Here is a 13,395-nt window from a genome sequence, read left to right on the forward strand (position 1 = left end):
CTCAGGAAAAGTGATTGTAAAAATCATCATAGGTCCTTTAGCAACGTACTCATGGAATGTAAGTCAAATGTTATAAAAGCTGCATCTCTGCAGGATGAAAATGTAAAAGGCAAGTACTTTTGAAACCCACCTACAGAAATGGACAATATTGAAGCGAGGCTGTGGAAATTAAACAAATGTGCTTCTGGTTTGAATGAAGCGGGAAGGGTTGGGCATTTCTCAGGTGCCTCTTGCTGAAAACAGATAATATCTGGTTTACAGCAAACTCAGCAATCTTGTGGTCTCTTAAAACATACCTGCTAACTTTATACTACACACAGATGATTTTCTCTGTTTAAATTCCATAGGATTGCCCTAGTGTAATAAATAAAAAGGAAATTTAAGATCGAAAGTCAGGCTATGGGTGTCTTTAAATGGATAGGAATGGACAAAAAGTAGAATAAATCAGGAATGAATTTGGATCAGTAGTTGTACTTAGAAAGTACTCAAATGCATCTCACCAAATCTGACCAGATCCTCAAAGAATGAATTTTTGCATCCTGGGAAGAAACAGACCTGCTAAATCTAAGATGGTTAAACTGGTTGCACACCCAGACTAGACTTGCTGCTGGGTATGATATATTGGAACTGAACACTCTGGTGGAACTTGCTACTGTTAATGAAGTCGAGAGCAAATAAATGTTAAAGAAATGGAGTTCAGAAAAATACAAACTCCGATTGTCCCGTCTTGGGGGACCCAGAAAATATAAAGTGACTATTTTTTAAGTGATATTACACATTCCAATGGTCCAGACTGCTGCTGACTAGGGTTAATTGATTAACTGAGTAAATTTAAGGGGGGGGGCGCAGGGGAGAAGACAAAGTGGTATGTGGAATAAGTTGAATAAATAAACTCTACCCACCAAAGAAATGCCTCGAGTTCTCATCCACCAACAGGTTTAGATCCAAACGAACCTGAGATGCAAAAAAGTACAAGGATTCTGCTCCCCTGTTCAACGCAATGTTTTTCAGAACCACAATTAAGATTCAAAGCCTCCAGCTTTTGTAACTACAAATGCAGAACACAATAGTCTCTAAGAATCATCAGTCTGTCTCCTAAAAATATGAGCAAGGGGTATACCAAATAAAGGAGGTTGTCACTAGCCTCCAGTAACTTCCTACCTGTTAAAATGAGAATATATTCCAACAACTGAATACATGATTTTATCAACATATGGGTACAGATCCATGCATGGAACGAAGGTGAAAAAAATCTGGCTTCCAGCAAACTGTAGGGATGGATGTGAAAGAACCTATTTGACCAAATCCAGAACAATGTTACCAGGTGAAGACTGAAGGAATACTGAAGACCGTTGTCCTCCTACGGAATCTGTTTTAATGTCTTAAAACTTATCTAAAAATAGACATAAATACGTATCTAAGATAGAGACATTCTCACAAAGTAACACAAATTTGTACAAACAATCCATTTATTGGCTTTAAAATAACCAAATAGTACATCAAAAACCACTTCTTTTCAGCACTATCCTATATAGTGGTTAAGTCTTTGACATGTTATAATGAGCAACTGCACAATAATATGATCTGACATTTTACCCATAGTTTATCATAAAGCTAATCATCCAAAGGATACATGTAATGCCTCCACACATCATATGTAACCAATGTTTACTAGCTGAAAAAAGCAAATATAGGTAAAAACAAATTGGATAAAAAAAACAGAAAATATTGATACACATTAAAATTATTTAAACACACCAAGACCGACAGCACAATAAACCCTCTCAAGTTTAGCAAAGCTGGGGCTAAAACATTTTCTCGAAAGCATAAACCATATAACTATGAGTAAAGCACATGACTTGAAGACAAAACCACTATTAAGTTTACACCATTCTACAAATGAATCTCAAGATCACAAGACTATGTCTTTAAAGATTACATTTTGTACAAATGTATTAGCTCATCTCCTGTTTCTACAGTTTTTACATTTCTTACAGCTCTACATATAAGTTATGAAATAGCCACTGGAGCTGTCATAAGAGCAGTCAAGAAATTGAGGAAGTTGAGCCAAAACTGTACAAGAATTTTACAAATTCAGCAGAATGACTTTTGTTTAATTACAATGTTTTTGTAAGTAAGCAAAAAAACTGTCTATATATTAGTGAAAATCTACTAAACATTTACATACGTACACATTTTCTGCTGTTCTGTAAATTTGTATGTATTTGGACTGAAAAAGATCCGTGTCTTTAAGGGAACAAAAAGATTATATTTGCAGCTTCTTGGGTCTTCAGAAGATTGATACGGCTAAAGGGATTCTCAGGCGTATGTACAAAACAAATGTTCTCCTTAGTTCATTAACAGTAGCACCAAGACTCCTTTCCATCTGTGTCAACAGAACTACTATCTACGAAAAAAAACAAAAACGTTGAGAGATCTAAATTGGTCTGATTCAAAGACAGATCAGGTTTAAAGTTGGAACAGAAATTAAATATTTACACTTTTCTACACAGACGTTAAAAAAGAACTGAAAATATACTTCTGAATGAGGTACTATAACAGGGAAGTATATCAGAAGGAACAAATTTGAAATATTAAATATTGCAGCATAGAACATAACAGCGCAGTACAGGCCCTTCGGTCCTTGATGTTGCATCGACCTGCCATATCAATCTGAAGCCCATCTAACCTACACTAATCCATGTACATCCATATGCTTGTCCAATGACAATTTAAATGTACTTAAAAGTTGGCAAATCCACCGTTGCAGACAAAGCATTCGATCCTTACCACTCTGAGTAAAGAAACTACCTCTGACATTTGTCCTATATCTATCACCCCTCAATTTAAAGCTATGTCTCCTCGTGCTCGCCGTCACCGTACTTGGAAAAAGGCTCTCCCTGTCCACCCTATCTAACCTTCTGATTATCTTATATATCTCTAATAGGTCACCGGTCAACCTTCTTCTCTCTAACAAAAACAGCCTCAAGTTCCTCAGCCTTTCCTCGTAAGACATTCCCTCCATACCAGACAACATCCTAGTAAATCTCCTCTGCACCCTTTCCAAAGCTTACACATCCTTCTTATAGTGCAGTGACCAGAACTGTACACATTTGCGTAATACCTCTTTGAAGTAAAAAGATTGCCCCAAAGTGCATCATTAGGGATAATTTAAAAAGAACAGATACATTAGGAGGGTTCAAACAACACAAAACTACAGATAATCTTTTTAAAAATTCAGTAATAAGGGCATCACTGGCAATTGCCAGCATCTATTGCCCATCCTTATTTTTCCTTGAACTGAGTTGTTTGCTAGGTCATTTCAGAGAGCAGTTAAGAGTCAACCAAGGAGTTCGTGTGGTGCAATGGGTTCTGTCACTATCTCTGAACCAGGAGACCCAGGTTCGAGTCCCACTTGTTCCTGAGTGTGCACTGTAATTTTTTGATAGGGTAATTAGAAAAGATTAGGTGTCTACCATATTATAGTGAATCTAGTGTCATATGTAGGCCATAACAGATAAAGATGGGAGATTGCCTTCCTTAAAGAGCATTAGTGATAGGTTTATGAAGAAGAATGATGGATTCATGGTTACTATTACAGAGACAAGCTTTAAAATTTTATTAATAAAGACTGCAATATAAGGTCCATCAGCTACCATTGTAGGATTTGAACCTGTGACCCCAGTCCAATAGTTTTGACCTGTAGATTATTTATCCAGTGCATTACCGCAACCACCATTTCCCTTGAATTAGGAATTTGAAGGAAGAAAAGGAAGCAGAGGGAATACAGAGGAAACTGCAAATGGACTCTTCTACACAAAAGATTTCATGGTCAAGGGAAAGAAGAGGTAGCAGCAGGAACAGTTGAATGGATGATTTCTAACTTTATCAAAAAGTACAAGTTGTCATATTTAATGTTAATGAAAGGAAGGGAAGTCAAGCAGCAACTGTAATGGCCTGCCTTTAGCCTTGTGTTCATTGCAAAATGTACATCAAATGGATGCAAAGATACATAGGAAAGGCAAGTAAGCAAAGAGAATATCTTGGTGAAAAACTGATGAAAGGATGGAGATGAATCATCAAACCTGAAAACTGAGGATGTGTTGGGATAAAACTGACAACAGAAAGCATGGTGCTTTGTTTACATTTAACACAGCTTTCTTTATATTCTATTAAATATTAAGCCCTGATTTTAAAATAGCTGCAACATGGGTTGGTACCTGGGACTTTGATGCTGTGGCCATTTCAGGGGCATGGGTAGAGCAGGGACAGGAATGGTTGTTGCAGTTCCGGGATTTAGATGTTTCAGAAAGAACAGAGAAAATGGTAACAGAGGGGGAGGTATGACATTGTTAATCAAGAACAGTATTAGGATGGCAGATTTAAGGTCTCGTCTACTGAGGTAATATGGGCTGAGGTGAGAAACAGGAAAGGACAGGTCACCCTGTTGGGAGTTTCCTATTGGCCTCCGAACAGTTCCAGAGTTGTGGAGAAAAGGATAGCAAAGATGATTCTGGATAGGAACGAGAATAACAGGTCAGTTGTTATGGGGGACTTTAACTTTACAAATATTGACTGGAAATACTATAGTTTTGAGTACTTTCGATGGGTCTGTTTTTGTCCAATGAGTGCAGGAGGGTTTCCTGACACAGCATGTAGACAGACCAACAAGCAGCGATGCCACATTGGATTTGGTACTGGGGAATGAACCTGGCCAGGTGTTAGATTTGGAGGTAGGTTAGCACTTTGGCAATAGTGACCACAATTCAGTTATGTTTACTTTAGCAATGGAAAGGAATAGGTATATGCCGTAAGGCAAGAATTATAGCTGGGGTAAAGGCAACTATAATGTGATTAGGCAAGATTCAGGATGCATAGGATGGGGAAGGAAACTGCAAGGGATGGGCACAATTGAAATGCGGAGCTTATTCAAGGAACACCTACTGCATGTCCTTGCTAAATATGTACCGGTCAGGCAGGAAGGAAGTGGTTAAGCGAGGGAGCCATGATTTACTAAAAACGTTGAGGAGAATATGGAAACTAGATGGAACTGAGGTTCACAAGGAGGAGGTGTTAGCAATTCTGGAAAGTGTGAAAATAGTCAAGTCCCCTGGGCCGGATGGGAATTTGTCCTAGGATTTTCTGGGAAGACAGGGAGGAGATTGCTGAGCCTTTGGCTTTGATTTTTATGTTGTCACTGTCTACAGGAAGACTGGAGGATAACACATGTTGTCCCCTTGTTCATGAAGGGGAGTAGAGACAACCTGGGAATTAGAGACCTTTTATTTTAAGTAGTGAGCCTTACTTTGGCTGTGGGTAAAATGTTGGAAAAGGTTATAGGAGATAGGATTTATCATCTAGAAAGGAATGCATTGATTAGGGATAGTCACAGTTTTGTGAAGTGTAGGTCGTGCCTCACAAACCTAGAGTTCTTTGAAAAGGTGACCAAACAGGTGGATGAGGGTAGAGCGGTAGATGTTGTGTATGGATTTCAGTAAGGCATTAGATAAGGTTCCCCACAGTAGGCTATTGCACAAAATATGGATGCATGGGACTGAGGGTGATTTAGTGGTTTGAATCGGAAATTGGCGAGCTGAAAGACGACAAGAGGGTAGTGGTTGATAGGATATGTTCATCCTGGAGGTCAGTTACTAGTGGTATACTGCAAGGATCTGTTTTGGGGCCACTGCTGTTTGTCATTTTTACAAATGACCTGGAATGAGGGCACAGAAGGATGGGTTAGTGAATTTGTGGATGACAGTAAGGTTGGTGGAATTGTGGACAGTGCCAAAGGATGTTGCGGGTTACAGAGGGACATAGATAAACTGCAGAGCTGGGCTGAGAGGTGCCATATGGAGTTTAGTGTGGAATGTGTGAGGTGATTCACTTTGGAAAAAGCACAGGAATAAAGAGTACTGGGCTAATGGTAAGATTCTTGGTAGTATAGATGAACAGAGGTTTAGGTGTCCAGGTACATAGATCCTTAAAAGTTACCACCCAGTTTGATAGGGTTGTTAAGAAAGCATATGGTGTATTAGCTTTTATTGGTAGAGGGATTGACTTTCGGAGCCATGAGGTCATGTTGCAGCTGTACAAAACTTTGGTGGGGCCACACTTGGAATACTGCCTACAGTTCTGGCCACCACATTATAGGATGGACATGGAAGCTTTGGAAAAGGTTCACAGGAAATTTACTAGGGTATTGCCTGTTATAGAGGAAAGGTCTTATGAGAAAAGGCTGAGGGACTTGAGGCTGTTTTCATTAGAGAGAAGGCGGTTGAGAGGTGACTTAATTGAGACAGAAGATAATCAGAGGATTTGATCGAGTGGACAGTGAGAGCCTTTTTTGGAGGATGGTGATGGCTAGCACAAGGGGACACAGCATTAAATTGAGGGGTGGTAGTTATAGGACAGATGTCAGAGATAGTTTCTTTACTCAGCGAATAGTAGGGACATGGAACACCCTGTCTGCAACAGTAGTAGACACGCCACTTTTAAGGACATTTAAATGGTCATTGGATAAACATATGGATAATAGTGGAATAGTATAGATTAGATGGGCTTCAGATTGGTTCCACAGGTCAGTGCAACATCGAGGGCCAAAGGGCCTGTACTGCACTATAATATTCTATGTTCTATAATTGCTTAAGAGCTGTATCATAGCACTTCCCCCCCCCCCCCCCCCACTCTTTATTGGAATATATTAATTTGTAACTTCCATCTCCATTCCAATATTTATTATTAATGCAGTTGACAATTTTCTGTTTAATCTGAATATGGCCCCATTAAATTACATGATATATATTTTAATTTCACCAAGCATCCTCATCTTCACTTTTTCTCATAGAACTACATTATGATCACCAATTCCTCAATGATCCTCTAATTTCACTCCTTATTACCTAGAAGTGGGTTGAGGAATCCCTCCTTGAAGGAACAGCAATATTTTAAATAAACAACAGAAACTAGTTCCTTTCCTCACCACAAAATACTCGTTATTCTGGTCCAGTAGCAGATGATAGAAATCACAATTTTGATTTTGTTGCTAATCATAGAAAGACAAATTCATGCAAAGTTTAGATATTTTTTCCCCTATCTCAGAAAACCTCCTTAGTTTGTCTCCGTCATTTTATGGAGACCAGCATTTAAATCTTTACTGCCCTCTTGAGCCACCCCTGTAGTAAGGATTAGCAGGGCAACCAATAAACATCCTGGGAGCATTTTATTGATTTTTATATGCAAATAAGTGCTATGGAAAAGCGGTGGAAGCTGATTCAGAGATTCACATGCTTGAAAAAAAGTATATAGCAGTGGCCAGTCATTAGTGAATTCCACATTTATAAGAAGTTCCTCAAGTCAGTAGAGTAATGCTGATTCTCAACTACCACAATTAGAATGATTAGATTTAGTGCTCAAAACTAGGGTGCAATGAAAATAAAACACAGAATTGACGGTATTAATTAATAGTTTTGAGATAACTCAATAACACGAGATATTTCTCTGAATTCACTGCAGAATTACTTGCTCATTTATTTTAGGACCATACTGACGAAACTCTACTGAGTGCATATGCATCTGATCAGGGAGAATTAATCAAAAAGGCAGTGTGCCATTTACTTTCCCAGCAAAGGCAAAGGTAATCTAATCAATAATCTATCCCAAGACAGTATTCAATTTGTGCAGGTACAGAGATGAGGAAGTAAATACATAAATCATTCAAGGGAAATTACAAATGCATTATTTAACAAAATAGGTGCAGGCTATAGTGATCCACTCGTTTAAGTTTTACTTTGCTGCTCAACTCACGTTCAAGTGAGCCAAGTAAAACTACCTCAGTTCTTGTATTAATATGAAGCTACATCTTCATTCCATTACAGTCTATTGCTTGAGACCAACTGCTATTCCAAACACACTGCAATGCTCCAAATAATTTTGCACAATACAGAATATAATCTTGAAGCCCAATTCGCTGCCTCCCAAAGATTCAGCATTTTTGTATTTGTGATATTCTAATTATTAGCAATAAATTAACAAGTGATAACAGGATGTGACAAATATCAGATTTTGTAAGTATTTGATTTCAATAGCTTTTATACCTTCTCAGGCATAATAACATGGTGACACAAGGAGATCTGCAAGAATCACCAACTGATCATCTGTGAATTGCTGCTTGTGTTCTTGCCAGTTATCGTGGTGAGTTCTTCGAAAATTGGATAAAGTTTTCTTCACTGTCATCTGCAGAAGCAAAAAAGTTTGAAATGTATAATTGCAAATTATTAAGGACAAAATTAATCTAATATAAATCAATACGGAATTGAAAAACATGAGCTGGTGTGTGCTGAAAAATAACAGCATCTGAATAATACAGAATAATAAAACATCGACTAGATTGAGCACAAAGTAGCAAAAAAAATTGAGTGGTGGAACAAATCGGTGTTAGAGAGATAAAGTATGCATTTTGAAACAGAATTCAGGACCAGAAAGGCAATAAAGCTGCATGGAGTCTCAGCAAGAGGCTAGAGTCAAGAAAGGATGCACTTCTTGGGGAAAGTTGAAAAAAAAAATGACTTTGGCGCATCTGATGAACCCACAAGAAAATGATTCGGCAACAGTCGGAGAGCAAACTGATCCTGTGCTCAAAGATACCAGAAGTCGGGGCAAATTGTACATAAAAACAGATGTTTGCATATGGAATTATTTGTGCTAGGAGAATGTTTTACTGAAGATGATGTGCTGGCTAATCCACTACATTAAACCAAGCTAAATGCTGAGGGGTCCACAGGACCGAAGGTTTACATCCTAAGGCCATATGAATATGACAAGCATATGAATTAGGAGTAGGAGTGGGGAATTCAGGTCCTCAAGCCTACTCAGCCATTTAGTAATATCACAGATGTGATTGTGAACTCTTTTCTGTTGATACCCACTACCCTTTGACTCCTTTGTTAGTCAAGAAACTATTTGACTTAGTCTTAAAAGTATTCTGTAACCTTACCTCCACTGTTCTATGGGGAAAAGTTCCACAAACTAATCATCCTTTGGGCACTGCACTCTGTGGTTCTAGTCTCTTCAGCACCTACCCTGTGAAGTCCACTTAGGGTCTTAACGTGCTTCAATAAGATCACCTCTTGTTCTTCTAAATTCATGAACACAATTGGATCCAAGATTTCCTCATAAGACAAACCAATCATCCCAGGAATCAGTGGAGTGAAATTGTCTGCACTTCTCCTAATGCAATTATATCTAAGATTTGGGTGCAAGTATAAGGTGAGAAGCAAATTGGTTAGAGGGGATCTGAGAACCAGTTTATTTCACCCAGAGGGTGGTAGAAATATGGAACTTACTCTCTGAGAAGGTGGTGTACTTAAAATTGTCAGGGCATAGTAGACTATAGATTAAGTGAAGGTAACTGGGATTAGTTTAATGTTTGTTGATCAGCATGGCACAATGGACCTGTTTCTATGTTAACTGACTTGCTGACTCTAAAACGTCATTATCCAAATACAAGGGGGCTAGAACATCTACTTGCTCATGACTTCGTGGAACCATCGCCAGAGACCAGAACATTATAGAGGCAGATGCAAAGCTGTACCATCTACTATCACAATACCCACTGCTACAATGGATAGCATGGACAAGTAGCTAGCCTGCAACATGGCAAAAATATGCTGGCCCATGGAAGAATGTCCTGTGGAGGGAGCATACAGGGCAAGCCCCAATTCAACAACTGTATAAAGCACCTTCTCCACCAGAGAGAAGCTTTCATTTCTCTACAAACTCAGCCTGAACCTTGGATTTCTTTTCCCTGCTCTCTTATTTTTGGTTCCCAACCCTAGTAAACACTATCAAGGTTTGAAATGTTTTGAGATTTTGTAATGTCTTAAAAAAAACTTGTTACTAGTAAAAGTTATATTTCTCTTTAGTTGTTTATGTTCTTATACACTTTCTGCCCATTTTCTGCTCGCATTACTACCGAGATCCCTGCTTATGTGCAAAGCTAACCTGAAACTGCACAATGATGTACCAGCTATGCAAGTGGACAGAACAGCACACTTCCATTCAAAGCAATATAATAGGTTCAAATCACTCAGATGTAAGATTTACAGATACCAGAAAATGTAGTCTATATTGCCAATCTAATACAATTTAATATTGGGTGATATGAATGGAGATATGCAGTTGGAGTTCCTCATGGAATTCGAAATAGGTAATTTGAGGTTTTTGACATTACCATATTCACAATTCAACACAACATCTGAAAATGCAGTGTATTTAAATAATTGTTTCATTTTACCTCGATAGGTTGTGGATCATTAAGGTGAACACTGAGGTTCATCAGAAGTTGTGGCATCCAAGTTGGCACTTCATACGGGCTTGATAAAATGCAGGCACTTAGTCCCAATACTCCAGCATGTCGACGAACCAAATCTACAGGGGTGGGTGAAAACCATTAGACATTTTATCAAATCTGCATCCTCAAAAAAAACTCAGTGAATTTTAACTTGTGCTCATTTATTGCACGTTCGTCTTCCAGACAACCAAAAGGGAAAACCAAAATGTAAAATATTAGATGATTAGCCTCTAAGTAGCTTCTGAGACACAGGCTAATTCTTCTTACCTGCTGGAGGAATTGTATCCACTGCTATGCCTGGGTCTCTCTTTCTCTTCTTCGGAAGTCTGGTCTTGCAGAGCTGTTCAAAATGACTCTGCATGGAGGAATCCATGGTCAGGAAGTTGCACTGTAACAGACCACTCAGGGTGGTGGCAGCCATTTCTCTGGTCTGTAAGCAGAAAACAAAAGCTCATTAGTTGATATCCACTGTTCACACAATGTTCTCAACACACCATCCTGCTTCATGTCCATTCCTTCAGCACAACAAAGACTAAAATTCCAAAACATACAGCAAATTACTAGCTTAATATTGATAACAGACCCATTTGTAAACTTTGCAAAATGCCTAAACATCTTGCTGCCACACTGTCTGAATCCCGATAAGAAGGTTATTTCAAAATAACCCCAAGTTATTAATGAAATTCTGTGCTTGGACAAATGCATTGTGCCTCTTTAACCTCTCTGCAGCTTTTAGCATAGTCAACCATATTATTTTCTTAATCATCTGAGATGGTTTTGTTTGGATCTAATCCTAACCCTTCATGCATTGCCCAAGTGCCTCCAGGAATTTTATTTCTCTTCCCATGCTTCCACCATCACATGTAGAATCCCTCAAGTTACCCCTGCTTCCTTTATCTAATTTACCAAACCCTTGACAATGAGGTGAAGTGACATGGACACTCTATGTCTGACAAACTTGGGCAAGCTGCAACTTCCTCCAGCAAATCACTGTCCCCATCACAAACTCTGTATTTTCTAGTGAAAAGATGACAGAATGATCTAGAGCGTTCAGAACTTGCGTGCACTATTTTGAACTCTAAGCTGTGGTACTGACCACTTTCTAATCATAACAAAGATGTGGAGATGCCAGTGTTAGATTGGGGTGGACAAGCTTAGAAGTCAAATGACACCAGGTTATAATCCAACAGGTATATCTGAAATCACAAGCTTTCAGAGCACTGCTCCTTCATAAGGTGAAGTGCTTTACTTGACGAAGGAACAGTGATCTGAAAGCTTGTGATTTCAAATAAACATGTTGAGCTATAATCTAGTGTTGTATGACTTCTAATCATAACAAATACAACCTACTTCCACTTCTGTAGCACTGGAGAAAGAAGGCAGAACCCAATAATGAAAGAAGACAGTTGAAGATGACAGAGATTACATTACATTCCTTACAGTGTGGAAACAGTCCTTTCGGCCCAACCAGTCCACACCGACCTTCCGAGGAGTAACCCGCCCAGACCCATTTCCCTCTGACTAATGCACCGAACATTACGGGCAACTTGGCATGGCCAATTCACCTGACCTGCACATCTTTGGACTGTGGGAAGAAACCAGAGCACACGGAGGAAACCCATGCAGACACAGGGAGAAAGTACAAACTCCACACAGACACAGTCATCAGAGGCTGGAATCGAACCTGGGACCCTGGTGCTGTGAGGCAACAGTGCTAACCACTGAGCCAATAGGGTCACAAAATCAACAAACATAATCCTGATCACATAAGGCGGTATCTTTACAAGCATTAGCACTGAAATCAGCTGCAAACAACATTAGAAACTTTTGATAGAGGTTAAAAATTCCAGCTCTCAGAATGGATGCCAACACAATGAAAAATGTTAATTTGGCTGTGTTGACCATGAGCTCTGCAACTGCTGTCAAAGAAATGTATAGTATGTTACATAAATACAGAAAGGAATAATTTAAAAACTGCTTACAGTGCAATGTTAAAAAAAGTTCTGAAAGCATCGGACTTGACACAGCACATCACCCATCCCTAGCTATACAGTATAACAAAGGTTGGAGGTGCCGTTGATACTATCGAAGGCTATTGCAGGCTGCATAGACAGGATCGATGCAGCAGGTCAGGAAGAAGGGCTTATGTCCGAAATGTCGATTCTCCTGTTCCTTGGATGCTGCCTGACCTGCTGCGCTTTTCCAGCAACACATTTTCAGCTCTGATCTCCAGCATCTGCAGTCCTCATTTTCTCCTCCTGCATAGACAGGATGCAGAGCTGGGCTGAGAAATGAGAGATGGAGTTCAACCGGGATAAATACAAAGTCATGCACTTTGGAAGGTCGAACTAGATTGCTGAATATAGGATTTAAGTCAGGACTCTTGGCAATGTGGAGGAACAGAGGGATCTGGGCGTTCAAGTACATAGATCCCTCAAAGTTGCTACCCAAATGGATAGGGTTGTTTAGAAAGCATATAGTGTTTTGGCTTTCAATAACAGGGAATCGAGTTTAAGAGATGCGAGGTTTTGCTACAGCTCTACAAGTCACTGGTGAGAACACATTTAGAATATTGTGTCCAGTTCTGGGTCGCCCTACCTTAAGAAAGATACAGAGGCTTTGAAGAGTGTGCTAAAAAGGTTTACCAGGATGCGGCCTGGACAGAAGGGCTTGCCTTATGAAGAGAGGTTGACTAACCTCGGACTTTTCTTTCTGGAAAGGAGAAGGAAGACAGGTGACCTGATCGAGGTATACAAGATAATGAGAGGCATGGATAGAGTCAATAGCCAGAGACTTTTCCCCAGGGAAAAGAGGGGTCAGAGTTTTAAGATATTAGGAGAAGGGTATAGAGGGGATATCAGAGGAAGGTTCTTTACGCAGAGAGTTATGAATGCATGGAATGCGTTGCCAGCTGTGGTGGTGGAAGCAGAGTCACTAAGGACATTTAAGCGACTGCTGGACATACACATGGATAGCAGTGAATTGAGGGGTACGTAGGTTAAGTTATTTTATTTTACATTAGGATTAATCCTCGGCACAACATG

The 13,395-nt window shown here is 39.4% G+C and overlaps 1 protein-coding gene across 1 annotated transcript in view; it reads right to left on the reverse strand.

Annotated features, from left to right (window-relative positions):
- Nucleotides 1-1,488: 1,488 nt before the first annotated feature.
- LOC132819766 (proteasome activator complex subunit 4-like) overlaps nt 1,489-13,395 on the reverse strand; it is a 190,210-nt gene continuing 178,303 nt past the window's right edge. The window contains exons 44-47 of the mRNA XM_060831502.1: nt 10,619-10,781; nt 10,295-10,428; nt 8,097-8,235; nt 1,489-2,407 (exon numbers count right to left, since the gene is read on the reverse strand). Of these exons, the coding sequence (XP_060687485.1) occupies nt 8,101-8,235; nt 10,295-10,428; nt 10,619-10,781 (432 nt within the window). The 3' untranslated portion in view covers nt 1,489-2,407; nt 8,097-8,100. The remainder of the gene's footprint in view (nt 2,408-8,096; nt 8,236-10,294; nt 10,429-10,618; nt 10,782-13,395) is intronic.

This window comes from Hemiscyllium ocellatum, chromosome 10 (genome assembly GCF_020745735.1).
Source record: "Hemiscyllium ocellatum isolate sHemOce1 chromosome 10, sHemOce1.pat.X.cur, whole genome shotgun sequence".
Taxonomy (NCBI): domain Eukaryota; kingdom Metazoa; phylum Chordata; class Chondrichthyes; order Orectolobiformes; family Hemiscylliidae; genus Hemiscyllium; species Hemiscyllium ocellatum.